The following is a 27,843-nucleotide window of genomic DNA, read 5'->3' on the forward strand; positions in this document are numbered from 1 at the left end:
TCATTTGAGTCTCTCTCTCTCTCCAAGTCATAGAGACACTTCACTGCCCCCCCCCCCACCGCCCCTCATGTTCATTCGTGCAGGGTTTCCCCTGGAGCCTGCAGCAGCGGTCGGTGTCTGGCCGGCGGCAACGGCAGAGCTGGCGAGGAAGCTGACCCACCCGGGCCCCTCTCGCCCGCCGCGACCCACCGGAGACCACGCAGACCACAACTCCCCATCCCCTACCCCGCCCCTACCCCCCCCCCCCCGTGTGACGTTTGCCTTCACCCAGGATCCCTGTCCTCGGCTCATCGTCCCCACCCCACCCGCCGATTTGGAGAGAGCCCCGCGACTTCGCTGCCCAGAGCCAGGCGGTGGCAGCCCGGGACCACTGCCCAACCCGCCGGGCGCAGGGGGCACCAGAGCAGCGCGCCCCAGCCGGTCCACCGCGCACGGCGAGCGGCGGCGGATCTGCGCGCACGCGCGCGCGGGGGCGAGGGCGGGGCCTGGCGGCGGGCCTGCGCGCACGCGCGGCGGGGCGGGCCGGGGGCGGAGCCGGCGCGCGCGGGAAGCGCTAGCCGGGCAGGCGAGCGTGGCCGGGCCTTGGCTCGCCGCCGCCGCTGCTGTCCGTGGGGCGTCATGGCCCTCTCGGTGCCCGGCTACTCGCCCAGTTTCAAGAAGCCGCCGGAGACGTTGCGGCTGCGGCGGAAAAGAGGCCGGAGCCTGGGAGCCGCCTGGGCGCCCGGGGAGCGGCCGGAGCCCGCGCCCCGCCGCGCCGCTCTGGCGGCCGGGCTGCCGCTGCGCCCCTTCCCGGCGGCGGGCAGAGGGCGCGGCGGGCCGGCGGGGGCGCGCAGAAACCCCTTCGCCCGCCTGGACAACCGGCCGCCGGCGGCCGCCGAACCCCCCGAGTCCCCCGAACCCCACGGCGGGCCGCCTCGCGGCCAGCAGGAGGCGCCGGGCCCGGTGAGTGGGCGCCGGACGGCCGCGGCGGTTCCGGGGATGAAATGGGCGCGACGCGAAGCCGAGGCGCCGGGGTCGCCCCTCGGCTGTGGCGGGAGGACCCGAGGGCTCCCCTGGGGCGCCCCCAAAGCCGCTTAGCTGGGGCGGGGGGAAGAATACGCCGACGGCTCCCGCGGCCGCTCCGGGGGGTGGCCAGACCCTCGCTCCCGGCCTCGTCCCGTGCGACCCTCAGGTAACCGGGCGCGGGAGGGAGGATGCCGTCGCCTCACCTCAGGTGCCGTCGCCTCACCTCAGGACCCGTCGCGCTTTGCAGCGGCGGCTTCCCGTGTCCGGGCGTCGCGCGAGTCCCCGCCGCGGTGGTGGCAGGCTCGGAGCGCCCAGTTAGGCGCGGGGATAGACTCAAGCCCACCCCGAACATCAAGGAGCGCGTGCGGAGCGTCCCTCTCACCCACACCCACTTTTTTTTTTTAATTTCTTTTCTCACCTCAGTTTTTAGATTCTGATCAAGAAAATGGCTTGCAGTGGGAAGGGAACATAGCCGCTCCGGACTCCCCCCAGGTAACACTCGGGAGTGGCCGCTGGTTTGTTCCGAAATTGGCAGCGTCGTGTCCGTCGTTGGCCTCCCCCCTCCCTCCGCCCCCCCCCCCTTACTGATGTCCGGCCCAAAGGGATCTTCTGCCCCGGGGTGGAATATCAATGGCGGGGGCAGGGACTGGCATGTGTCAGGATCTTTATAAATGGCACCAGGGAGGGCTACAGAAGTGTTTGTCGCCGCGCCATGACCTTTTGGCGTCTGTGGGTGCCCAGTCCCCCAGCTTATCACTCAAGTGGAGCCCCCCTCCAGACTCAGCTGGTTGTTTTGTTTTTTTGTTTGGGGGCCACACCTGGCAGTGCTCAGGGCTACTCCTGCCTCTGCACTCAGGGATTGCTCCTGGCGGCTCTGGGGGATCCTATGGGGTACCTGGGATGGAACCCCCCGTTGGCTGTGTGCAAGGCAAACAAACACCCTACCTGCTGGAGTATAGCTCCAGCCCTTCTGGTAGTTTGGGGTTTTTTTAGTGTGGTTTTCGCCCGTGTTTGGACCATACACCATGTGATGGTACGCAGGGGTTGCCCTTGGCTCTATACTGGGATCAAACGGGGCCCTGCCGCCTGCAAAGCCTCTTCTCCAGACCTCTGAGCATCTCCCCAGCCCTTTAGCTGCCTTCTGAACTTCCATTCTTCAGTCATCTTCAAGCCAGATCCTCCCCATCACCTCCACAATCGCTATGTGGCATTCACACAGTGAACCCTGTTCACTCTTCGCTCCCCACTACCACCACACACTCTTGATCCCATTCCCCAGGTCCTTCCTCCTGTGATAACAGATGCAGTTTGCCCTAAAGGGAAATGGCTCAAAGAGGTCCCCAGGAGCCAGTTTCACCATCTTGAATAAATGACCTTCGTGAGATGTCGTGAAAGTAGTACCCCATTTCGTGCGTGTATATCATCTACACGAGTTGTTGTAATAGAGAGTATTCACTTAAAAGGACAATGCAGCGCCTGAAAAGAAAATTCTGAGGTCAGGAACTGTTGCTTATTTTGATGGCTGTGGGGGGAGAGAGGGTGTTAACCACTCCTAATGGTGCCCAGGGATCACTCCTGTCAGGGCTTAGAGTTTGCCAGGGATCAAACCCAGGTCAACCTTGTGCAAGGCAAACACCCTACCCACTGTACTGTCCAGCCCCCCCCCCCCTTTTTTTTTTAACAGCCCAGCCCAGTTGCTGGGCAGCCAAGGACAACCCCAGCATTGTTTGGGGGTGGAGGATTAGTGCAGGGTTGAGTACAGTTTGAGCCCTCACACAAGTTAGGCACTTGACCATTTGAGCTACCTCCCCAGGGTGTACTCCTGACTCTGCCCTCAGGGATCATTCTTGGCAGTGCTAAGGGACCATATAGGATGCCAGGGATAGAACCTGGCTTGGCCACATGCAAGGCCAATATCCTACCTGCTATTCAGTTGCTTAGATCCCTGTTTTTTGTTTTGTTTGGGTTTACACCCAGCAATGCTGAGCGATTACTCCTGGCTCTGCACTCAAGAATCACTCCTGGTGGTGCTCAGAGACCATATAGGTTGCCGGGGATAGAACCCAGGTCATTGCATGCAAGGCAAGCACCTTACCCACTGCACAATAGCTCCACCCCACTGCCTCTTACGACTAAAAGCATTGAGAACCTGTCAAGTGAAATTATGCCTCTTCCACCGTCACCCCTAAACAGAACCAATAAAGACAGTGCAGGTGTGCAGGAATACAGGTTTGCATACAGGAGGCCCAGGGTTTGTCCCTGGCACCACATGTTCCTCAAGCATGGAACTGGGAGTAATCCGAGTACCTCCAGGTACAGCTCCCACCCCCGAAACTAGAAACAACATCACATCTGCAACTCCCGGAGACTATGTCTGCTACCCTTTGTCCTGGCTCTTGCATGCTCCTGGTGTGTTTGTATAGTGATCTGGGCTGCAGGAAACAGTTTGTAGCTTGAAGGTCCTTACTTGGCACATAACAAACTTGTGTGTTCATTCTTTGTTTTCTAGAAGACTCCACGTGTATCATTTTCCGAATCTGACCTCCCCTCCTCAGAAAGTGCCGAGTTACCGGCGGACTGGAGTATTAAAACCCGACTCCTTTTCACCTCTTCTCACCCCTTCACCTGGGCAGAGCATTTGAAAGCCCAGGAGGAGGCCCAGGGACTCGTCCAGCACTGCCGGGCCACAGAAGTGACTTTACCCCCGAGTATACAGGTAAGAAGAGCAGGCATGGAAGATGCAGCAGTTACTTATGAAATGCAATTTTCTGCGGGGGATTTTCTAATGTAAGGACATGGAGTCTGAAAAATGCTGCTTTTTCCAAATGGTACAATTCTATGTTTATCAGATTTATTAAGCACCCAATAGATTGAGAAAACTCAGAAGTATGTGTCCATGATGCATACAAGAATTGTTTGATGGGCCATAGAGGTAGTACAGAGTGTTGAGTGCTTACCTTGCTTGTAGCCAACCAGGTTCTATCCTTGGCTCCACATATGATTCCTCTGAACCTCACCAGGAGGGATCCCTGAGCCCAGAGTCAGGAATAAGCGCTTAGCACTGCTGGGTGTGCTATCTCCCCTCCACCCGCCAAAAAGATCAACAATTGTTTAAGAAACCACAGAGATAGAACAGGACACTTGCCTTACATGCCACTGACCCCAGTTCCTTCTCCAGCATCATACATGCTCCCTAGAGCTCCAGAATCCGGGATTCAGCTGACTGTGACCCAGATATTCCTTCCCTACACCCCTCACCCCCCCCCCAATATTGTAAGTATTATTTGAGCAGAAAGATTGTACAGGGGTTATTAGGCCCTTCCCTTGCTTGAGGCCAACTCTGTTTTAGTCTCTGCTACTGCATATGGTCTCCCAAGTACCAGCAGGCATGATCCCTGAGTACAGCCAGGTTTAGCTTAAGCTCCCACCCCAGCCATCCCAGGTAAAGAATTAAAATTTAAACTAAACCATTCTTTTCTAAAATCTCGTGTCACTTACTCTCCCCCCGCTGGGTTGTTCAGTTTGGTTTGTGTTCCTGTGTGGTTTTGGTTTTAGGCCACACTGGAGATACTTGGATACTGTTTCTAGCTCTGTGCTTAGGTGGTGCTTGGTGGCCGGGATGGCACCCCGTAATGTGGTGTTGAAAATGGTACCCTGGCCTCATGCTTACAAGCCTACACTCGACCCATTGAACCATCTCTCTAGCCCCAGCAGGTAGTGGTGGTTGGTTTTTAATCCACAATTCTCACTATCTGGTGATAGACTATTAAAAAGTTAGTGGAAATAGTGAGCTCTTGAACAGTTTTGGAGAAATTGTGTTACTTGGGAGGGGTTGTTAACATTGGGACAGGCCATTAGGGTATACCAGATGGTGCTTGGGGCTTACTCCTGTCTCTGTGCTCAAGGGCAGTCCTGGCAGTACTTTGGGGGAACCATGTGGGAGCCGGGGATCCAACTAGGTTGACCACATGCATGGCCCAGCAAGTCACAAGAATGGTGTTACTTTCAGGGAGCTCATCAGCTCTAACATGGCTCAAGTGATTATTATCTGGTAGCTTTGGGAACATCTTTGTCAGAGTGGTTTGTGATCACAGGATTTTCTGGCTACTTTCGACAACAGTGTTGGGATGAGGGGAGCCATATCTAGTGTTTTTTGCCGAGGACATATTTAACTCACATCCAGCTGTACTCAGGGCTTACTCCTCGTTCTTTGCTCAGGGATCACTTATGGTGGGGCTCAGGACTATATGAGGTGCCGGGGATCAAACCCAAGTGGGCTGCATGCACGGCAAGTACCTTATGTCTGTACTATCTCTCTGGCCCCAGCACATTTCCTACCCATACCCTCCTATGAACAGAGATGATCCTTGTTCAAGGATGGGAGACTGAAGAACATTCACATCTGGTTTTCCAGAGTTTCTTTTGTGGTTTGTTTTTGGGGGGTTTTGGGGTTTTTTTGGGGGGGGTGTTTGTTTTTTGGAGAGTTTTTGGGGTTTCTGGGGTTTTGTGTTTGTTTTGCTTTTTTAAGTTTTTAAAAATTTTTGGGGGGGAGAGGCAATGCTTAGGGCATACTCACTCCTAGCTCTGCACTTAGGGATCACTCCTGGCAGGGCTGGGGGACCATATGAGGTGCCAGGGATTAAACCCTGGTCAACCACAGGCAAGGCAAGAGCCCTGCCCCATTGTACTATGTCTCCAACCCTTTGGTTAAGTGTTGCTTGTAGCGTTGGCCTTACCTAGCTGCATTAGCTGGCAGGAAAGGCTTTCCCTTGGGGCTGGATAGTACAATGGTTCATGCGCTTGCTTGTATGTGGCCGATCTGAGTTCAGTCGCCAGCACCACATATGGTCCTCCAAGCCCTACCAGGACTGATTCCTGAGCACAACCAGGTGTGGCTGTAATACCACCGCCGTACACTCACACACAAACAAAAAGCCTTAAAAAGGGAATGTTTTTCCCAAAGGAGGACAGACTGTAGTTTTGCTTCTGCGAGTTATTAACACTTCCTGTAGGACCCCATTAAAGAGCAGCAGATAATTATTTGGTACGCATTGTATCTGCGGTGATATTTCATACTTCTGATGGGACCAAAGACAACACCTATCCTGCCTGGCCTGTAGGACCCCAAGCTGTGCACAAAGCTGCGCTGCGCCTTCCAACAGAGCCTCGTGTACTGGCTGCACCCAGCCACACCGTGGCTCCCGCTCTTCCCACGGATTGGTGCCGAGAGGAAGATGGCCGGCAAGAACAGCCCCTGGGCCACTGACGAAGAGCTGCAGCATGTTTTAATGAGTGACTGGTAAGAAAAGTCCTGGGTGGGTCTCCAGGTCTTTGTTTTTCTTTGTGTTTTCGGGCCACAGCGGGCAAGTGTGCTCAGGGCTTATTGTAGGCTCCGCTCAGGGATCAATCTTGGCAGGACTCTGGGGCTCCTGTGTGCTGCAGGAAATCGAACCTGGGCAGCATCCAACCAATATCTCTCTGATCCTGGTATGACCTTAGCGACTCTCATCGTCCTATGACATGAAGAGAGGCAGTCATGGAATAATCTGTCCTTCCAAAATATTTTCTCTATAAACTGTGGCCTTCAGCCACCCATCCACTGGCCTGCTACCAGTTGACAGGAATTAAAGGTTGAAGACCGCTACTCTGAACACTTAACCAGAGTTGAAATGATTCCCCTTGTTGCTGTTACTCGTTTTTAGGAAACAAATGTGTACGTGGTTGAAAAATACAGAGGTGACCAGTGGTGCTCTGATAGTGGGTGCTGTGGGGCTGGACAATAGTTCAGCGGGTAGGTACTTGCCTTGCACGCAGCTGACCCAGATTCAGTCCTTGGCATCCCATACTGTCCCCTGAGCACCTCCAGTAGTAATTTCTGAGTGCAGAACAAGGAGTAACCCCTGAACATCACCAAGTATGGCCGTCAAACAAATAATAATAGTGGATACTGTTCTCAGCAGCTAAAGTTGCTCAGAGAAAGCAATGAATTACCAGTTAAGTCCTGTTTCAAGGGAAAATGGTCCAAGGATATTAACACTTCCTGTTACAGTGGTAGAACATTTGCTTTCCATGTGTGAGGCCATGGGTTTGATCCTAGCACCACATGGTCCTCTAAGAACCAGACTGGAAGTAGCTCCTGAACAGTGCAGGGTGTAGCCCCTAGACCAAAAGAAAATGAAAAATGGCGGCCAAGGAGGTGGATCAGTGAGCTAGAGCACATATATTGTATGCAGGAACCCCAGGTTCTGTCTCCTATACCACAGGTCACCTGAGCACTGCCAGGCGAGGGCACCCCAAAAAAATAAAAAGGAAGAAAAAGAGGTAAATGTTTAAGTGATAAAGAACTCATTAACCAGTTGTGTGTAACTGAAAAATGAAACCCTTTCTGTAATATTTGTTGAACTTTAAATCAGGTGAATATAAAATCTGATTTAAGTGTTGAGTTAAATATGTAATATGATTTTTTGGTTTGTTTTTTGGGTAGGTCTGTGAGCTTTACCTCTCTTTATAATCTGCTGAAGACCAAACTCTGCCCCTATTTCTACGTTTGCACGTATCAGTTTACGATCCTGTTCCGTGCAGCAGGACTGGCCGGCAGTGATGTCCTCACTGCTCTCATCTCTCCTACCACCAGAGGAATCAGAGAAGCGATGAAAAATGAAGGTATTCTAGATTCACAGTGAAGCGTGCATACTGTCTAAAAAACACGTTCCTCAGAAGCTGAAATTTGAATGATCATTTCCCAGTTCTCCCTGACTTCTCTTTTTTTAATTTAATTTTATTTTTATAATGTTATTCACAATAATTCATTACATTTAATATTCAAACACCAATCTCACCACCATGCACCTTCCTACCACCATAAGAGGAAAGTGTGTGAGGATTGTTGTGTTTTATCTTGGAGCCGTTTAAGCCCTGAATAAGAGATAACAAGCATCTATGTTAAACCCAAACAAATGTGTGCTACTAACTTCTTTCTTAAGAAAGGTATTTCGGGTCTGGAGCAATAGCACCGCGGGTAGGGTGTTTGCCTTGCACGTAGCCAACCCGGGTTCAATTCTCAGCATCCCATATGGTCCCCTGAGCACAGCCAGGAGTGATTTCTGAGTGCAAAGACAGGAATAACCCCTGAGCATCGCAGGGTATGGGCTGGGCAGCAGGCTCAAAGGGCTGGAGTTCGTATTTTCCATGTGAGAGCACCAGCTTCAATCCCTGACACCAGATGGTTCCCCAACACCATGGGAATAGCAAAAAAAAAAGAGAAAGAGAGAGAGAGAGGGATTTGGGGGTTATACCCAGCAGTGCTTAGGTTCTGGGTTTAGGAGTGACTCAAGGCAGTGCTTGCGGGAACATATTTGGTACCCAGGATTTAACCCGAGTTAGCTGCATGCAAGTCAAGTATCTAATCCCTTGTATTGCTCCAGCCCCAAACAATGCAATGCCGAAGATAAAACTCAGTGATGTTGCTGCACGTAAGGCAAGAACCTTAAACCCTGTATTATCTTTCCGGCCAATCAGTAAATGATTTTGGCTTTTTGCTTTGTTTGTTTTGGGGTCACACCCAGTAATATTCAGGGCTTACTCAGGGATCATTTTGCCCAGCTCAGGGGACCAGATGTGGTGTCAGGAATAAAACCTGGGTAGTCTTGTGCAAGGCAAGTGTCTTTCTGTCTCCAGCCCTCAATAAGTTATTTTTGGTGGAGCGTTGGCCCACCCCTAGCAATAAGTTTAGAGCTTATTCCTAACTCTGTGATCTGGGATCACTCCCGGCAGGACTTGGGGGACTCCCTGTGGTTCTGGAGATTGAACCTGGGTCAGTAGTCGCATGCATGACAAGCACCCGACCCACTGTATTAACTCTCTTGTTAATAGTTGTTAACTGTATTGACAATTAAATAATTGTGAAGTTGGGACTGAAGCAATAGCACAGAGGGTACGGCATTTGCCTTGCACGTGGCTGACCCGGGTTCGATTCCCAGCATCCCATATGGTCCCCTGAGCACCGCCAAGAGTAACTCCTGAGTGCAGAGCCAGGAGTAACCCCTGTGCATCGCCAGGTGTGACCCAAAAAGAAAAATAATAATAATAATAATAATTGTAAAGTCAAGTCTTAGGGCCAGGGTGTTAGTACAGAGGGGAGGGCATTTGCCTTGAAGGTGGTTGACCTGGGTTTGATGCCCAGCATCCTATATGATCCCCTGAGCACTGCTAGGAGTAATTCTTGAGCATCGAGCCAGGAGTAACCCCTGAGAATCACTAGGTGTGGCTCAAAAACCAAAAATGAAGTCAAGTCATCTCACTAGTTAATCATGAAACCTATTCAGTGAACTTAGCACTTTAAAAAGTGTTTTGCGTGCTAGAGGCTCTGGTTCCATCTCTGTTACCATGTGGTCCCCCAAGCACCACAAGAGCAAATCCCGAGCACTACAAGGTATTGCCCCAAACCAAAATAAATAAAACCGGGGAAATAACGGTATCATGGTTGGTGGCACTGCCTGGTCTCCCTTCAAAGAAACCTTAGTGTACTTCCTTCCTAGTCGGCTTTGGTTTGAAAAGCTCAGAAGCTTCTGCACTTAGTAGATCAAGTGGGGGTCAAGGGTTATTGCTCAGTAGTATGAGGCTCTGGGTTTGATTGCAGAACACCACTTCCCCCACCCACACCCCAGTATAGATCAAATATAAAAATGTACCTTTTCAAATACCTTCTTGTCTAAAAGAAAACACCTCTTAATTATATAAAGCTATTTTTTCTCCTTGTGTAGGTATTGAATTTTCTTTGCCTTTAATAAAAGAAAACGGCCGCCAGAAGAAAGCCCCCGAAGCAAGCTCGGAGCATGAAGAGTATGTGATTAGAATGAGCTTTTTTTCACCTCCTGTGGCTGGTGGACATGGTGCACTTTCTTAGCAGAGGAAATAAAGCTTTGTTTTATTTAACCCCAGGAGTTCTAACTCTTAGTAATTTCCTAGGGTGCAAGCCATTAGTGATGAGGATGAAGATGAAAGTTTTTCCTGGCTGGAAGAGATGGGTGTGCAAGATAAAATTAAAAAGCCAGACAGACTTTCTATCAAACTGTATCCTTTTGGCTGCTGAATATATCATTGGTTTTCACTAAATTATTTTAGCAATAAAAGTATCTGCCATCATGCTTTTATTTTACTAACATTTCAACAGGGGGTGGGAATTTGGGCCATCCCTAGCCATTCTGGGGGCTCCTGGCTTTGCTCAGGGCACCACAAGAGATCACATTTAACAATTTTGGTTAAATTTTGGTTAAATTTGTTATTCAACAGAATCCTTTGTATTTTTGTTCGATTTTTGTGTTTTGGGTGCTACATCCCCAGCGGTGCTCAGGGTCTGCTCTTGCAAGTGCTTCAGGGGACCACATCACAATGCCAGGATATGAACCAGTCAGTGGTGACTGTGTGCAGTGTAAGCACCATAACCCTCCAGTACTGTCCCTCCAGCCCTGGTGTTTTGGGTTGGGAAGGCTACACCTGACAGTACTTATGGACCTCCAACGTACAAATTGTGCACTGACTGAGAATCATCTCCATGGGCACAGAACTTTTTTTACTAGAGAATAAATGGTTTCGTTTTTGGTGAGGTATCTAGCAAATTTAGCTTGTGAAAAAGAAGTAACAGCTGATGTACAGTTGCAGTGATGGGCAGTCACAAGCAAGCACATTGCCACTTTGGAATGGGCCAAAGGACCCCAAGGGATTTGAAGTTAAGATGATTGCTTGAGTCCAGACCAAGGGAATTTCCGTTTACATCTGTCACAAGCAAACACATCGTCACTTTGAAATGGGCCAAAGGACCCTAAGGGATTTGAAGTTAAGATGATTGCTTGAATCCAGACCAAGTTGATTTCCATTTACGTTTTCCTTGATGGGCCTCTTCAGACGGAAAGAAAAACGTGAAGTGCAAATGGATCATCGACCTGAGTCTGTCGTGTTGGTGAAGGGAATGAACACTTTGACACTGCTGAATTTTTTGATCAACTGTAAAAGTTTAGTTGCTAGCTCCGGTCCTCAGGCAGGACTGCCACCAACCCTCTTATCCCCTGTAGCCTTTCGAGGTTCCACAATGCAAATGCTAAAGGTAACTTCCATGTTGATCCTCATAACTTTGCTTTTTAGGGCCATGCCTAATGGTACTCCAAGGCTGTGCGTGCCGGCTAGCTTTCTCCATGAGTAGGAGAGAAACTTAAAGGGCTGGACGAATGATTTGCTTGGAAGAGGTTCAGGGTACAGCCCCGACAGCACTGCATTGTACAAGGGTCACTGGGAGTGAATCCCAAGGAACACCAGGTGCAGCCCCAAAACCTTCCCAAGAGGTATTTTTTCTTTTCTGGTTTTTGGGTTATGCCTGATGGTGTTCAAGGGCTCGTTCCTGGCTCTGCTTAAGGATCACTTCTGCTGGGCGTAGTATGTGGTGCCAAGGGTCAGACCCAGGTTGGGCACAGGAAAGGCAAATGCCTTGCCCACTGTGCTATCTTATAGGTTCTTGAATTTTTAGTAAAGTCCTGACATTTTGGAGCTACATATTTTGGTTTTACAAGTTGGATTAGAAGAAAATCTGTATTCAATAAAATGCTTTATGATAGCAGTATAATTTGGGCTTGCACCATACCCAGCAATTCTCAGAGCTTAATCCTGGCTCTGTGCTTAGGGGACCAAGCCAGGGTCAGCCACCTGCAAGGAAAAAGTGCCTTGTTTACTGTACTTTCCCTTCCAGTCCCAGATTTTGGCTTAACAGAATTTGCAGATAATTTTGGTGTTAATTGAAAAGTTGCCTACTACTTAAGTAAAATTGTTTTAGGGAATATGACAAGAGACATAGTGCACTTGAAAGAATGTAAGCTTCTCCAGAGGGAGAAAGCCTAGGGATATCCCATAAGGTTGAAAGGTTATTTATATCCCAAGTTAAGTTACGTGACCCCTGACTGGGGTTGTGTCCTTTATCTAAGCCAGTGGTACTATTACAGACCTCAAGTTTAACTATATATCTGCATAGTTTAACTATCTGTATTGAGAAGTAAACATGTAGGTATGAAATAAGCATATAATTTTTTTAAAAAAACATGTTTTCCATATACCATATTGAAAATATTCCTTGAATAAAGAATGAAAAGTATGTTCTCTGCAATATCACTTGATCCACTTGATCCTCATATGCTATGGACAGAGTTTTGAAGTGTTACTACTGTAATATTTTGGTACATTGGGGACTTTTCTTCCATAAATGGAGTGGAAAAGTCAAGCTTCCTAAAGAGAGCGCCTTTTTGTTTTTGGCCCAGATGGTAACCGTAGTGTCTTTTGAAATTGTTTTGAAGGCACGAAGTGTAAATGTGAAGGCACAAGCTCATGCTGGTTATAAAGATCAGTTTAGTTTGGAGATCACTGGTCCTGTCCTGCCTCACTGTCTCCATTCTGTGATGATGCTTCTCAGATCTGCACAGAGTGGGTCGTTTACTGCAGGATTGTATACACATGAGCCAACTGCTGTCTTCAATATCAACCCGCCAGTAGCTAATGGACAGTTGAAGGTAGGTAGACGCATGTAAAACAACTTTCATTATTTTGTTTTGGCAGCCATACCCAGTTGCACTCGGAGATCACTGCTGTTGGTACTTAGGGACCACGTGGGGGGTGTCGGTGATTGGACCCTGGATTGTTTTTCCCCACTGTACTGTCTGCCCCCCCCCAAGCATTTTGTAGCTTTTTATTCCACACTAGCTGAAAGAAATGTGATCTTTGATATACTGTGTTTCAAGTAATTAAACTACATTTACCAACTCCAATTAAAAGGGATAGACGTTTTTGTGAAGTACATTTTATTAAGAAAGCTGATGCACTTAAGAACATCCCAGACAGAAAGACAAGTTATAATTTGTGATGTCCAAGCCAGAACCTAATAGTGCCTGATTGCTTTATTGTAAGAAATTCTTTGTAGATTTTTATTTCCCTCTAGTTCTGGACATTTTTCATGTTAACCTTTTAAATTGCTTTTTTAGCTGAGTATTAGTGTTTTGGATGTGATCGCTGGGCAAATGTTGTCAGGATCATCTGCAGATAGGACTCTCCCTCTCCACAGAAACAAGAATAAGCCATTTTTATCCAAAGCCCCCTCCCTCCAAGGAATTACTGAAAACTGTTTATGAACTTGTATGCAAATTTTCACAGGAGGTTATCCATGAGGAGCTTGCTAATTGTGGATTGCACCCAAAGACTCTGAATCTTCTTAGCCAAGTACCATTATTGGGGAAATCATCACTGAGACATGTGGAAATGAATGACTACATCTATAATTGGAGGTCCTGAAGATCAAGTAAGCCTAAAAGGAATCTTTGAGGAAAAAGGCCTAGCAGGATATTCAAGATAATTAATCCCTTTGGCTATAAAATTTCACTTTGAGTTGAAAGGAATGTAATCTTGAATATACATTTTTATTGCATGCACTAAGCAGTAGGGCTGATATTAAATCATGTTTGTACTTCAGATATTCAAATATAGTTAACAGACTCTCTTTGAAAACCTCACAGAACTTGAATGAAAACTTGAGATATCTATAACCTAATTATAAAGTGAGCACAACACAGTGTATTTCCTTGCAAACAGGAAAATGTTTTCTTATTTGGCAAATTTTGGCTTTTTAAAATGCACGTTAGTTTTAAGAGTATCTTGTATTCCATGTAGACAAGTGTTGAGTTTGTAATGTATGCTAAGCTGTGATGGCAAAGTAGTAATGTTCTTAGTCATTTGTGTGTGTGCATGCGCGCGTGTATGCATGTGTATAATCCGAGCTTTCTTAAATAAAAGTGCTTAGAAATCAAAAAGCATTGGATAGATAGCATTTAGTAAAGATGTATGTGTTCACTTTATAATCCAGAAAATAAAACACCACATTTATTCCAGAAGTTTGTATTTGGGCCTTGAGCTTTTGAAAATAAAGTTTAGAGACATAGCATATGAATACCACTGTAATACACATGAAATATTCTATTAGACCCTAAGAATTAACAGAAACTTAAAACTTTCTCATAGTCAACAAAATAGTGGCTGGATGCCAATTTTATTAGGTAAGTTGGTTACAGCATTTTAATTATCATTTTACGTCTATCTAGATGTAGCTGAAATTCAAAATGCACATCAAAGTAAAACTATATCACAACTCAATGCCATACTAAATGTACTTGGCCTCTGCAGAATTCTAATAGGACTTCATTTTAACTCCCTTCTCATGGCCCAAGTGGCTTTCATGGGTACGCAGGACTTGGTGCTGACTGATCACCAAACAACACGCTTTTATCTCAACAAAAGTTTGAGATGGAGCCATTAGCCCTATAAACAGATCTTCCTGATTACCTCAATAACACTGGCCCAGTATCTGTCCAGCAGAACCCATTGTGAACTAGTACAAGGTGCACAGCCCTTCACTGATTACAGGCAAGTGTTACAGCAGCCTAGCCAGAGGAAGGGGAGTTACATCATAGTACAAAATACAGTATAAAAGCGTTATTTTAACATTCCACACTGAAGATTACGGATGCTTTCAAACAATTGTTTGGATGTTAGCCACTTAAACAAATACATCACTAAGGTAAACAATATAAACATACCAAAACCCTGTATGGTTAAATACAATTTCCATGGTACAAAAATCAAAGCCTGGAGATGTTTGTACAGATTGCTTTTTTACACAATGTCTTAAATTGCCAAATATTTACAACATTAAAGAGGAAATACATTTTGATGCAGAGTAAAATTATCTGAAATGATTAATATAAAACCTCAATCTATCTACGTGAGGCACTCCTGAAGCAAGTGGCATTAGCCATGAGGTCCTTTGGTACAAGGCCCATTGCTTGAAGAACCACAGTAGCTGCTGTGGCTTTAGCATGCTTCTTATTAGGGCTGGCAAAGCTGGGCTGGTAAGCGCTTCCATTTATCAATACCTATTCAAGAAAAACATACAATTGGGCTGGTAAGGGCTTCCATTTCTCAATACCTATTCAAGAAAAACATACAATAAGAACAGCATCAAACTTTAATATCTATTTTGTATTTTTCACTAAATGCTAAAAAATAATTAAAATATAATACCCATACCATCTAATACCATCTTAACTTAATCTTAACCCAGAACCAGCAAATCAATTGGGAAAGGGGACTGCAAATTATAAGAGCAGATCTCCAAATTGTAAAGGGGGGGGAACCCCACCTGATTCAAGTACTAAATTACCCCCCATATTCCACTAGAAACTAGCAACAATCATCAGGGAGTGGCCACATCTTCCCTCCAATGTTCTTAAAACAGGGCATGAGCATTAAAAGCATGGCGTTTTTTAAAAACCCACTAATCTACACACACATATACATACCCCCAACCCACAAATATAATTGTTTCACCCTTTAAATCATTAATATAAATAGAATTAATGCAAAAACGTATATTTACCCTAAAGAGAAAATGTTTGCGGTGATCAGGGCCACTATCATGGACCAAGAGAAATTCTGGTGGTTGCCACCTTCTCTTATTACAGATTTCCATCAAAGCAGACACAGGGTGTTTGCCTGCAGAGAGAAAACAAACCGGTTAGAATTGATCTCCAGCACTACCTTTGACAACCAAGGACACAATTAGGGTCAAGACAGGACTAGGTGAGAGAAGGCTCCTAGTTAGTGCTCACCTGACAGATCTTTCATGGCAGCAGAAAAGTTCCCAGATCTCTTTTGTGCTCTTTCCCCTACTGCAACAAGACCTGCGAGGGAGAAAGGGGAAAGGAAAAAGTCAATGATTACTAAACAAATCTTGAAATATGTTTTAAATCTGAATATTGAAAAACCAGCATTCCCTCTAAACTAATAAGCCTCACTGAACCTCAATCTTGGCCTCAGTCAACAAGTTTCTGTACCAACTTTCATTTGTTTCAACATAGGAATCTGATATTCAGGGGCAGGAACAATGGTACAGCGGGTAGGGTTTATTTGCCTTCCATGTGGCTGACCCAGGTTCCATCCCTGAGCTCCACCAGGGGTGATTCCTAAGTGCAGGAATCTAATATTCAAATATGTTGGGATTAACATAACACCGTCCTCCCGTTGTTCATCAATTTGATCAAGCGGGCCCAGTAAAATCTCTATCGTGAGACTTGTTGTTACTGTGTTTGGCATATTGAATACATCATGGGGAGCTTGCCGGGCTCTCCGAGAGGGGCGGAGGAATCGAACCTGGGCTGACCAGATTGGCTGCGTGCAAAGCAAATGCCCTACCACTGTGCTATGGCTCCAGCCCGGAATTAACATTTTTATACTTTCTAAAACTAGAACATTCTGAAAATCTAAGAATTCAATGGAAATCTACAAACCAAGAGTCATAACACAAGGCCTACATATTTCTGTTCAAACACAGTGTTGTCTTGCATGCAGACAGTCCAGATTAGATCTGGGCACCCCAAATGGCCCCCAAGCACTGCAAAGAGTGATTTCTGAGCACAGTGCGAGAAAAAGAGCCCAGCACACAGACAGGTGTGCTCATCCCACCCAAAAAATAGTACTACTGTTTATTGCACAAGTGACTTATCAAAGACTTCACCCATTCCTTTAAAAGTCACTTACAAAGTCAATGATCACAAAAAAAAAAGTAACAGCCAGACACAGCAAACTAAAATGGGAAGATAGAAAGTCAATCATCCAGTGTCACATGACTTACAATTACTATCCAAAAATGATGTTTCCCCAGCTTCCGTTTATCCTTGGCAGAATCCTTCAAACCTTAGTTCTGCAATAGGCATTTCCCAATCCAGACCAGACTGCAGTTATAACTTCTGGTGGTCTCAGGGAGATCATATGGGAAGCCAGGAACTGATTCTGACAGGTTACCTGCAAGCCCAAGTGCCCTCCTACCCACTGTCTTATGGCTCTGGTCCAATACTTAAGACTATTTTTAACTATTACAATTACAGTAACTTCTCAATAGAAATAAGAAAAACGTTGACAGCACTCTACATGGGAAAAATTTAAGAATTCTGATTTAAAACATTAGTCAATTTATTTTCCAAATTAAGAAAATTACTTAACTGCAATAACTTCTATTTAATTATAAAACTCAGGAAAATAAACAATTCTCAACCATTCGTTTTTTAAAAACAATTTAATAAAGGTTAAACTAATGAAATTGTAATGAACCTGCTCCTGCTGGGAGAATTACTTAAAAACTACCAAGTGGCCTTTCAGTACAGGCATTTGGCATCTCTGAAGTACATAATGACTGACATCTCCTCCCCAATCAGGAATCCAACCATCAGTAGAAAAACAGGCACACAATAGAATAATGAGCAGGACACTTGCTTGCACACAGCCAACCCTGTTCTATCCCAGGAACCCCATATGATTCCCCATGATCCAATAAGAATGATCCCTGAACGCAGAGCCAAGAAGAAGCCCTGAGCACTACTGAGTGTGGCACATCACCCTACCCGCAAATTATAATAAATAAAAGTTGCAAGGAGCCACCTTGAGACAACTATGAAGAGTTAATACTATTACGAGCAGTTAATCCCTAGTACCAGTACAAATGGTTTTCATTATTGAGCTTAAAAAGAGGCACATGCCAAAAATGAAGACAAAACCAGGGTCAGAAACGACAGTACAGCAGGTAGGGCTTGGGTTTGTCCCTGGCTCCCATATGGTCCCAATCCCCACCAAGAGTGATTAATGAGTACAGAAACAGGAGTCAGCCTTGATCATCACCAGGTTTAAAACAAAAGGGGATGGGGCTGGAGCGATAGCACTGCAGGTAGGGCGTTTGCCTTGCACATGGCCAACCTGAGTTTGATTCCCAACATCCCACAGGGTCCCCCCCAAGCACTGCCAGGACTAATTCCTGAATGCATGAGCCAGGAGTAACCCCTGTGCATCAGCGGGTGTGACCCCAAAAATAAAATAAAACAAAAGGGGAAACGATTTTTATCAAAAACAAATATAGAAGAGAAAGTAGTGTGACTAAGGTGCTTGTACAACACACACCTTGTTGCAATCCCCAGCATCCAACATGGTCCAGCAAGATTATCAGGAGTAATTCCTGAATGCAAAGCCAGAAGAGACCCCTGAGCACTGCCGAGTGTGGTTGCCCACAAAAGAAAAAAGTAAAATATAAAGGCAATTCAAATAAGGGGCTGGAGAGTGTACGAGGTAGTACAGTGGATAGGGAACTTGCCTTGAAGGTAGCTACCCTGGCCTCGATTGGGAGAATCCCATATGGGCCCCTGAGCATCACAGATTGTGACCCAATTAGCCCCCCCCAAAAAAACCTAAATGAAAAACTTCAAAAATAGGAAACCCAGTTAAAACAAAATTATCTCCTGAATTATTTTCATACTTACATATTTAAATTGGGGTTTTTTTTGCATTTTTTGTGATGCTAGGAATTGACCCAAGAGCTTCACGAATGGAAATGCCCTACCTCAGAACTAAATCCTTATTTATTCATACTTAATGTGTTCCCATGTACATTTATATAAAATTTACTGAAAACAGATTAAACTTGTGCCTCCATTTCAGGATCACTGATATCCCAAGAAATTTAGAAAGACAAAAAAACCCTAAATGGTAAGGGAAGAGATGTGATAAAAACCCACCCCATGTCCCCATAATTACCTTTCCGGTCTGTCTTAAAATCGACTAGGATAGGTTCCTTATTTCCTTCTTTGTTTTTTCCTAATCCTTCTCCTTCTCTCCAGCCCATTTTCCTCATCAAGACGGCTCCCATTCCTCCAGTTACTGGGGCTGCTCTTAAGAACTGATCCTATCCAAAGGAAAAAAAAGTTCCCCATCTTACAGTTAGAATTTGACTATAAACTCAGTGTACCTTTCTAAAAAAAAGAAGCCTTATTTCTAGATCTGTTATTATAGTTATTATTACAATTAAATGCTTCTATACTTAAATACATACTGTGATTTCCTAATTACTTGTGCATTAACATATAGTATTTTGAAAGGCAAATACGGCAAATAAATGGCAGTGGCCCTCATGCCCCCCCTCCAAAAAAAAAAAAAATTAGAACACTTCTGTTTTCGTCCACTATTTAGGTTCACTGGTATCTCTTCTTAGCTTGCAAAATAAAAAGAAGGCAATGTTAAAACATTCAATAATAGTAACTGTCCCAGGTGTACCTAGTTCATGAATAAAGCCCAGAAATCATTGAGAAAGAGTTCGGACACTGAAGCACATACTTGTTACCATCCCAGGTTTTTTCCCCATTCTATCATTAAGTACAACTATTTTACTTAGTCCCTATGACGCAAAAAGATAACTGTTCAAAATAAATTTGCACAGTAGGTAAAGGAAGACAATCACAAAAAAGACCCTGTAATTACACCAAACTGAATTTGAATTCTTTTAAAACCTAGCTTGATGTTAAAAGACTTTAAAAACTCCTTAAACGTTTACATACCTAGGCCTCGGTAGCAGCAGTGTTGTGAATAGTAGGGCTGGCATTGACCGGGGCAAGAAGACAGCTACAAGGATTTGGCCCTGAAACAAGTTTCCATACAGAGGGGTGAAAGTTCACAGGTTATTCTGTGAACAGTCATCTCTCTTGTATCCAACCCACTGAACCGTATTTTCCATCAAAGCAGCAAACCACTTAATGTCATAAGATGCAGAGCTCTATTACACTAGCAGTCAAATCAATTCCTACACATTAAGAAATATGTGATGTGATGCCTCTTGTTAAAATGCATCCAGACATAAAATGAACTACGGAATACTACTACTACGGGGGATTTCAGTGACTTAAAAAAGACTTATAACACATCGCCAAATCATTTTTTATTTCCTCTTTGTTAAAAGATTTTATATGTGTATTTTCTAGCGGGTATACTTATCAAAAGTCATTAACTTATCAACAGGACTTCATTCATACTAGCTCTTTAAAAAATACTATGTATTAATTCCAGTATTGATAAGTTAATACTAAATTTTCCCAATTTTGTTTTCAAGCAATAATGATATAATCTTATGTCCCAGCTTTGAAGCTATACACTGGGGAGAAAATATGCAAACAATGTGTGACTAGACATTAAGTTCCACAGGTGCTCTGATGGAAGGAGGCAGCTCTGGAGGTAAAACATACCCCTGGTTCAGTTCCTTATTTGGTGCAGGCCATGCAGTGTAGATGTATAGAGAGAAAAGTTAGCTGATGCTTGGGTATCAACTGCCTCGATGCTACACACCTAGAATGGCTTTTACTTACTTCCAGGTTCATCCGCCCCTCTTTTCCAGGCAACACTCCTAAAAAAAAGGGCAACTGTGCAGAGTAGAACATAAGCGCCCCCACCCCAGTAACCCAGTGTCCATATCATGTTTCCAATCTAGCATCTTCACCTGCTTCTTTATACCCCAGAGTACAGTTCAACAAAAAAGCTAATGACTGTAACAGTAAACATTATCAGGTCATGTCCAAATCATCTCATTCAAGAAAAGAAAGGTTCTTTTCAACTGTAACCATTTAAAGATGTTTAACGACAAATAACACTGATGATATGTTAAATTTTCTCCACTAACACACCATAGCAAGCTACAAAGAATACTAGCACTATGTGGTTTTAATGTATACAAGGGAGAAACGCAAGGCAAGAAAAGTCAAATGGTCATTTCTAAAAGTTTTCTAAACACAAAGGTTAGTTTTGTGGTATTTAACCATAAAAAATCAATTTCAGCTTTCAGTTACCTAATGCCTTTTCTACGTGTTCAGGTTCACTTTTATTATTAATGTGAAGCAACTGAAAGTTTCCCTAAGCATTTTTCTGTACGTTTTGATCTAATAAAAACATTAAATAGAGAGAATTATTTTAAATTCTGTGGACTGCCTCAAGACCAAAAAAAATTTTAAGGAAAAGTTTACTAACTGCATCAGTAAATGACTATTATTTGGTGCTAGGGATTAATCCTAATGCCTCACATATGCAAACCCTCTACCACTGAGCTACATCACCAGCTAACATATAACCTCTAAAAAATATATTAGCATATTTTTTAAATCTACAAGTATTATGGATCAATACTTCATTATAAAAATAAAACTGCAATGGAATACCCAACAGAAGATTCCACCAATGAGACACATGACGACAAATGTATGTGCAGTACTGTTCCAACTGAACATGCACAGAAATCCCTAGTGTAACTTCCAGATATACTAAGTACTCAGCTTCTAGAGTAAATCTTAAAGAACTAAAATTACCAAAGAAATATGATTATTTCATGTGGAACATTCATTTTTCAAATACATGAAAATCACTTTCTACTTAATATTCTAATTAAAAAAATTGGCAAACGATCTAAACTTTAAAATATTTCACTAGCTTCTCGTTTTCACTCAATAAGTCCTAAAATGAATGTCAATTATTTTCTTCATGAATCTCACCATGTATCATCACTACACACATTAATACAACTATTTCTTAAAAATTAACGTAAGAGGATTAACAAACGTTTTCAAAGTTGAAATAAACGTTACTTTCTAGCCAAAGCTCCAAAATCTCCCTTTCATTCAACTTATTCACTGGCATTTACAGCAATTCTCTATAAACATCACTGATCACCACCCATGAGGCAGTAATAAGAACTTGTCTCCACGAGACAAATAATTACTTGCCCATCATCACAAAAGGAGTCAGGAGTACAGCAGGATAAAGAAACCTTCCCACATCCATTAGACCACGCAGCCTCCCAGTTTCAGCACTGCTATGCTGCCAGCACTCCTGAAACAAATTTCCCATCACCCATCCAGCCAAGCCAGGGCCCTTCACCAGAAAGCATTTCTTCAGATAGCCCTTCTTAACCACCTAAGACTCCCCCAACAATGAGGCAGCCGTAGGTGGGGTTCACAGGTCTCTGCAGGAATCTGAAACCAGGCGCACCTATATCTTCGTAGCACGAGGCGTCCGTCCTCTCCCATGAATTTAGGTCTTATATATCCTGTTTCGTCATGAAATCAGTGGTTCTCAAATTGAGCCTGTGGATCACCAGAGGCCCCCAGGGCCTTAATGATGGTCCACAGATTATTCTCCATCCCCCGCCACCCCTTAGCCATCCCACCCCCCACCAGTACTGCCCACCTCCCAACACGGTCCAGCCACCCTCCCCCAGCCTTCTAGTCCCACGGCAAGATGATCACATGCACTATTAATACTGGGGTTTCCCAACAACTTGCTGTAACCACAGCTGACAATCATAGGGGCCTGAAGCTGGAGTTCACAAGAGGGATGGAGAATAGGGGCCAAGGGAGCTTACAGGAGGGCGCAGGCACTAAGGGAAAGAAGGCAGAGGAATAGAGGAATAGAAAATTAGGGCGACAAAGGGCTAAGGGGTGGGGAGGGGAAGGGCAGTGATCCACCAAAAATAAACCTGTAATAAAGCATCCCGTGATGAGAAAAAATTTGAGAACCACTGCCTTGAAGTTAGATTAGTAGTCCAACAGGAGTTGTGAAATACTCTGAACGACACCTGAGATGCACTGTTAATATTCAAAACAACTTAAAAAACCCACCCCCACAAACCCCAACAGAGCAAGAATAAAAATACCCTCAGGACAGAAAGAGTGGCACTTGAACCATAGCTATAAATTTGCCATTGTCTCATGAATTGGGTCCATCTTCAGTTTCCATCCTGGAGTACATACACACAGCAAATTCACTCACTTTGAAGTTCTTCCTGCATTTTTAATAAAATATTTTCTAAAAAGTTCAAATTTGGACAGTTTTATATATGCATATGCTGTGTACCTTTTTAATCCAGGCTTGGGCACCAGTATTAGCCAACTGTTCTTGTGTGAGAACCTGTACTCCTGTACTTCCTGTGAACTGGCCAGGAATGGAATTCAGCTGAGCCCAGGCATCAATCTGGGGAGGGGAGAAAAAAAGATGCAATAGCAGACATTTATCAACTAAAAAATAGGTTCAATGCCTACATTTTAAAATGGGTTTTCCAAAACACTCTAAGCAAGTAGTTTAATATTCAGCAGATCCCATTAGTAACAAGGTTCACGATAGATTACTATGAGTAAAAAGCACTACACTAAATACATGGGCTCAATAAAGCAAAGGACGGCTACCTTCCTGCTTACATTTCTTACATAAAACAATCCTATAATATCCTGACAACCTGTTATTACTGTGAGGTAGTAAGTCCAGAATTCAAGATAACCTCAAAGAGAAAATTGATCAAATATATAGAAGAGCTTTAACTGAATACCATATACTATCATAAATCACATTTATTGTAATGCTTCCAGATACAGCTGTCCTATTTGCCAAACACCTGCACCACCAATGTATTTCTGCTGTCTAAAAATGTGCTGGGCTGGAGCAATAGCACAGCGGTAGGGCGTTTGCCTTCCACGCAGCCAACGTGGCCGACCCAAGTTTGATTCCTCCGCCCCTCTCGGAGAGCCCGGCAAGCTACACGGCAGAGCCTGGCAAGCTACCCGTGATGTATTCAGTATGCCAAACACAGTAATAACAAAGTCTCCTCCAATGGAGACGTTACTGGACACGCTCGAGCAAATCGATGAACAACGGGAGGACAGTGACAGTGAAAAATGTGCTGTCTCGGTCCACCTTACACAGAAGAGCTGTGCACTGGTAAAAGCAGACACTCAGGACTCGGACTGCCTGGGAGAGTGTGGAGTAAGAGCTATCTTCAATACATTCAATTTTAAACTCCTTAAGGGTAGTTTTTTTCCCTGTATCAATAAATAGCTCCCACTACCTAGTACTGAAAAGTTTAAGAAGTGATCAGGTCCAAGATAGCTTTCTTTTAAAATCAGCTAATAATTTATTTCCTCAGGCTTCATGATAAAAACCTATTATTTCATTTTCATTTTACCATCTTTATGTTACAAACATCTGTGACTATCCCAGGGCTGCCCCTCAACAAGCACTGCATGATGAGCGCTTAGTCTTGCTTAACTCTTTCCAGTCCTTGGCACTGAAAATTTTAAGACACTGAAACTGCTACATACCCGTTCCTGAGCTCGATTTAACATGCTCATGGCTTCAAGGTCAAATGCATTCTCACTGAGTCTTTTCTGAGCAAGTGCCCGCTCACTCATTGCTGTAGAGATGTCCACAGGCTAAGAGAAAAAAACATAAATAATTATCTCAAATTACAACAGCACCCTAAATACTAGCATCTTTAGTTGCTACATTATCAGGAACAATCTTGTAAAAAAGGGAACAGATTCAAAAAGCTGAAATAACCTTAAAGGATAGGAATTACGGTAAATTACAAGACTCAATCTTTTATCCTGGCCAGTACAAAATTCCATTAAGAGCCTAAAAAAATCTGCCTTGCTCTTTAAGCCTGTTTTCTTCCTTGAACACACATCCAGTTTGCTGGTCTCTTCTTTCTTTGCTGCCTGTGTTGTCTCCGGCACATTTTTTCCTTACTGTCGCCTCTCTCATTTTCCTCGATACATTTCAATTAAAAAAAATCTACTACTTCGCTTCACTTAGTCATTTTTAACTCTTGTTTAAAAAAAAAATCTTTTTGGTTACACCAATGATGCTCAGGAGACCATATGGGGGGCCAGAGTCAGGTGCATGAAAGGCAAGCATGATACTCAACTGTTCAGCCTCAAATTACTTTGGAACCATTAATTTTATGCTCTTATTTTTTTATCTTATTAAGCCTAGCAAAAACAATAAAGTTCTTGATTAAGCAGAATACTACTACATTAAGGACAAATATATTCTGCTGTACTCAGCCTAGTATCTTTTGTTCATAGAAACTGGTCTTAAGAACTCTTAACATTTTCATTAAATGGAGCTCAGGCACTACCTCCTGGCTCTTGTACTGCTGGAGAGGGGGCTGGAAGGGGGCATCACTGCCAGCAGTGCCCAGGGATTGTGTTCAGCCTAATGAGATTCAACTTAAATGTTTCATTTGTAATTTACATTCATTTATAACCGGAGTTCCAATTTTTTCTGGAAGTGTGTAACATATCCAAAGCTCACAGCCCACCTGTAAAATCCTTATGCTAAGCAGATGACTTATAATTTTGATGACTGTCTCATGGTGTCCACGGAAAATTCTTAAAGGTAAACTTTACAGCAAATTCCCAATTTCTGAGATATGTGGAAGGCTCAGTCACATAAGGAAAAATTCATCAAGTATTCGATTTTTTTCTCTAAAATTAAAACTGCAGACTGATTTGTATCAACTCACCAATTCTTAATTTGCTTCTAATTAATATTTTCTAGTTATTTCACCCAAGAAAAATCACTTCTCTTATAAAGGAAACATTCCTTTTTTCTTATACAGACTTATTAGTAGGTACTGAATAGATATGATAAATTTACAGTTGATAGCTAAGTATTTTTTAAGACTCAATATACTACCTGTAATTGTAATAAGTACTGTAATACTTTTAAGAAAACTTTCATAAAAGCGTCTGACTATGACAGAATTCTATCTCATACAAATCTTCCTTTCCTACCTTCAGAATCTCAACCTTGTTGAGTATCTTACATTCCAATAGCTAAAAATTTTCTAGGTCAGAACCATATTCTTAAAACAAAGGCCAAATTACTCAAACTATTTTGTGTTTTAAAAACTTCTGATCTTATCCTTTCAAAAGTTACTTTTGGTTTTCACACCATCATTTCACATTTTATACTTCCTAAATGTTGAGTTTAGACTTTTTAGAATAAAAACCTACTGAACATTAAAACTCTAAACTCATAGGAAATTATGGCAATGCTACCCATTTCTACAATTTCCAACTTCATATACCATAATGTATTTAAGATGGCTCTGAAAGCAGATGTTTCTAAAATGCAATTTACTATTTCCAACTAAAAAAAAATAAACTTAATTTACCAATCTGTAAATCTGTCTTCTGAAGATATCCTATATCCTCGTACTTTTCTGTCTTAAGCATTTAAGTTGGTAGTTAACCTAGTACCTTATCAAATTCCAGTTATATTTCAGATATGAACATCTCTGCAAAATTGAAACTATCTGGTTGTACTCAATAAGCTTACCAAATGAGCCAGAAATTATTTCCATCTGACTTTTCATGTTTACAATTTGCAAACATGAAAAATATAGTAAAAACATCATGAATTAGAATTATTTTAACTTATTCGGGATCCTCAGATTTCTTTAAAACTTAATACACCCCTTGGCAAAAGCAAGTCTTCAAGCTTTTTAAGGTAACTGAGAATATGTAATGACTGAAAAAGCCAATTTCCCCTAAAGCCTTAATATTCAAGAATTAGACCAAAATCCCATTCTTGGATAAAGACACCCCTAAAACATCACAGCTACACTCTTTTCAACAGCAATATACAACAGTTCAGCAATCACCAAGCACTTGGAATGTGCTGGGACAATTAAGAACTGATTATCTTCAACGGTAAGTTACTTCTGTATTATACCATTTAATGAACTATACTATACTGTATAATGAAGCGTTAGAGCCTTAACCATTTTAAGTTCTTCTAAAAAAAGAGAATATTAATTCCATAGAATAATATTGTTACTGACTTGTCAACATACCTTTTTTCTTTTCCTATAAGACTTCTACCTATGTACAAAGTATAATTTCAACTGCTACTAATATTCTAGGAAATATAAAAGGAGTTATTGAAAAGAATTTTCTATAAAAAAAAATCGTATCTTTAGAACTTCTTTTAAAAGAAGTGTGTATGTACAGGTTTTTAATTCCAGATCTCATGTTAACAAAATTCTGTCCAAGTTATTTCATCTACTTCAGCAATAGACTGATTTTGCTTCTGTAACTCAAATGGCATGTTAAATGCATGGCCCAAGTTATGTTTATTTTAAAAATCCTAAATCAATTTAAAAAAATAAACTTTAGCTAATCTGTTTATATATATATAGAACAAATATTTTTTAGAAGGATCTGAAGAGAACTGTTAGGACGAGATCAATCAAAATAAGGAAAATGCTGGTATAATGAAAACTTTTCTATACAACTGTAGTTATCTCAAACTTAATGGTAACAAATTATACAAAAATGTTTATAGTTCCTAGAAAAGATTGGTGGCTTAAACATTAAAAAAAAGCAAGTTAATAAATATGAAAGATGTTCATAGAGAAAATGTTTACCAAGAAAAAAATCATATTAAATGCAAAATGTTTCTATTTAATTTTGAAAAGTGAGAAGTTTCTTACAACAAAGTGTACTGTTATTATACATTAAAGACAGTATAAAGGGCTAATAGATAACCTTTAAAATATGCTAGAAGAAATGCAATGTTTATCAAGCAGAAGAGTCAAAGAATGAAAAACAGTGTTCAATGTAACAAACTCTAGTATTACCAGACCTGTCTGTAATTTCCAATTAATTTGCATCTTACTTCAAGAATGTTAGCTATGCTAAACGTGACAACTTTTATCTTTTCCTAACACACCTTTGCTAACCTTATTAAAGGTAAATACGCGCAAGGACAATTTTTTAAACATTGGCTTTCTGACGTTCTTAATTTCATTGTTTATAAATCAAGTTCACACCAACATGGTCACTGTAGTCAGTTCTTACTGAGGAAGATGTTGGCTGGCTTCTGGGTAGGAAGACGATGTTACAGGAGTAAGACACACACACATTCTGATGAGCTGATATTCTTTGAGATGGATTTATGTTTATTCATCCACATTGATCCACTCATTTATAGCAAAGAGCCCTCACGTAGAAGACAACTGGCTAGATTAAGGATCACACCAACATCAATTTGGTCCATATAACATAGCGAACCAAATCCATTAACTTTTGCCTAAATGATTGATGCTCAAAATTATAACCC

The 27,843-nt window shown here is 42.9% G+C and overlaps 2 protein-coding genes across 7 annotated transcripts in view; one reads left to right on the plus strand and one right to left on the minus strand.

Moving 5' to 3' along the window:
- Window positions 1–594: 594 nt before the first annotated feature.
- On the plus strand, window positions 595–13,778 carry DONSON (DNA replication fork stabilization factor DONSON). Of its 2 annotated transcripts, none has more exons than XM_056109254.1 (10): window positions 595–942; window positions 1,429–1,497; window positions 3,515–3,721; window positions 6,126–6,304; window positions 7,490–7,668; window positions 9,768–9,846; window positions 9,973–10,077; window positions 10,909–11,107; window positions 12,342–12,554; window positions 13,192–13,778. In XM_056109254.1, the coding sequence occupies exons 1-10, from the start codon at window positions 619–621 to the stop codon at window positions 13,327–13,329; spliced, it is 1,692 nt and encodes a 563-aa protein (XP_055965229.1). In that variant the 5' UTR covers window positions 595–618; the 3' UTR covers window positions 13,330–13,778. The 2 variants fall into 2 exon arrangements, with proteins under 2 accessions (XP_055965229.1, XP_055965230.1); XM_056109255.1 differs by having other exon boundaries at window positions 3,518–3,721.
- Window positions 13,779–14,042: 264 nt separating this feature from the next.
- Window positions 14,043–27,843, minus strand: part of SON (SON DNA and RNA binding protein) — a 32,953-nt gene continuing 19,152 nt past the window's right edge. For 2 of the 5 annotated variants that reach the window (XM_056109246.1, XM_056109248.1), the window contains exons 7-12: window positions 24,036–24,146; window positions 22,798–22,914; window positions 18,667–18,814; window positions 15,699–15,770; window positions 15,467–15,582; window positions 14,043–14,963 (exon numbers count right to left, since the gene is read on the minus strand). In XM_056109246.1, the coding sequence (XP_055965221.1) occupies window positions 14,805–14,963; window positions 15,467–15,582; window positions 15,699–15,770; window positions 18,667–18,814; window positions 22,798–22,914; window positions 24,036–24,146 (723 nt within the window). In that variant the 3' untranslated portion in view covers window positions 14,043–14,804. Of the gene's footprint in view, window positions 15,017–15,466; window positions 15,583–15,698; window positions 15,771–18,666; window positions 18,815–19,463; window positions 19,544–22,136; window positions 22,322–22,797; window positions 22,915–24,035; window positions 24,147–27,843 lie in introns of those variants that run through there. The other 3 variants (XM_056109247.1, XM_056109250.1, XM_056109251.1) reach the window with 3 other exon arrangements.

The sequence above is a fragment of the Sorex fumeus genome, unplaced genomic scaffold (genome assembly GCF_029834395.1).
Source record: "Sorex fumeus unplaced genomic scaffold, SorFum_2.1 ptg000265l, whole genome shotgun sequence".
Classification (NCBI taxonomy): domain Eukaryota; kingdom Metazoa; phylum Chordata; class Mammalia; order Eulipotyphla; family Soricidae; genus Sorex; species Sorex fumeus.